The 1,243-nt window shown below is 65.9% G+C and overlaps 1 protein-coding gene across 10 annotated transcripts in view; it reads left to right on the top strand.

Annotated features, from left to right (window-relative positions):
- The window catches only part of CUNH1orf159 (chromosome unknown C1orf159 homolog), a 31,347-nt gene that overhangs the window by 18,317 nt on the left and 11,787 nt on the right, over positions 1–1,243 (top strand). For all 10 annotated transcript variants that reach the window (XM_037743468.1, XM_017542527.2, XM_037743465.1 and 7 more), the window contains exon 2: positions 325–437. In XM_037743468.1, the coding sequence (XP_037599396.1) occupies positions 408–437 (30 nt within the window). In that variant the 5' untranslated portion in view covers positions 325–407. The remainder of the gene's footprint in view (positions 1–324; positions 438–1,243) is intronic.

Genomic DNA, 1,243 nt, shown 5'->3' with positions numbered 1-1,243 from the left:
TTGCAGGGGAGGGGGGGTTTGCGCAGGAGGAACCTGGGCCACTGCATTCCCGGCCTGCTCCCTGAGCAAAGGCTGGGCTGATGGCCTGGATCCCAGGCACTCTCACCTGCAAGAAGCCAGCTTGAGGGAAACGGTCCTGGAGGCAGCTGTGCCGAGACCTCTGCAGCCCAGTGATGGCCCCTCCGGGATGCCCCACTCGACAGCTGGGGTTCAGCAAGGGGGTGGACAGAGGGCCCGGACTGGACCCAGACCCGCACTTTAGGCCATGGCCCACAGGGGTTGCCCTCACCTGACCTTGGCCTCACCTGCTGCTTTCATCTGCAGGACTGAGCCCAGGTCTGCAGGGCTCAGCTGAGCCCATGACCTCCCAGAGCTAACCCCTGACCACCTCGGCAGGCAAGGGGCTGATGTCAGTAACCCCCATCCTGGAGGGGCAGGTAAGACCCCTGCCAACACCTCGCCCCACTGTGCCTCCAAAGGCCTCAACCCCTCTTTCGCCCCACCTCCATTTGGCCCCACCCTCCCTGTCAAGGTACTGCACCCCAGCTGTGGCCCTGCCCCATCTCCATTTGACTCAACCATCTGTCACGGCCCACTCCCATGCTACAACCCTACCCACTTCCATTTGGCTCCGCCCACCCTATTTCTATTTGGGCCCACCCTCCCCACCACAGCCCTGCCAATCTCTACTTGGCTCCAGCCTCCCTGCCTCAGGCCCACCCCATCTCCATTAGGCCACTCCCACCACAGCCCCACCCATCTCCATTTGCCTCCACCCTCCCTGCCTCAGCCCCACCCTCATGGCCCCACCCCATCTCTTTGGCTCCGCCCCCCTGCCTTGGCCTCCACCCCATATCTGGCCAAGCCCTCCCTACTTCAGCACCATCCCCTTTGACTCCGCCCTCCCTGCCTCGGCCCCACCCCATCTCTTTGACTCCGCCCTCCCTGCCTCAGCCCCACTGTCCTTGGCTCCGCCCTCCCTGCCTCGGCCCCACTGTCCTTGGCTCCGCCCTCCCTGCCTCGGCCCCACTGTCCTTGGCTCCGCCCTCCCTGCCTCGGCCCCCACTATCCTTGGCTCCACACTCCCTGCCTCGGCCCCACTGTCCTTGGCTCCGCCCTCCCTGCCTCGGCCCCACTGTCCTTGGCTCCACCCTCCCTGCCTCGGCCCCCACTATCCTTGGCTCCACACTCCCTGCCTCGGCCCCACCCCATCTCTTTGACTCCGCCCTCCCTGCCTCGGCCC

This window comes from Cebus imitator, unplaced genomic scaffold, assembly GCF_001604975.1.
Source record: "Cebus imitator isolate Cc_AM_T3 unplaced genomic scaffold, Cebus_imitator-1.0 Scaffold145, whole genome shotgun sequence".
NCBI lineage: Eukaryota > Metazoa > Chordata > Mammalia > Primates > Cebidae > Cebus > Cebus imitator.
This window is presented reverse-complemented; position numbering and strand designations above follow the sequence as displayed.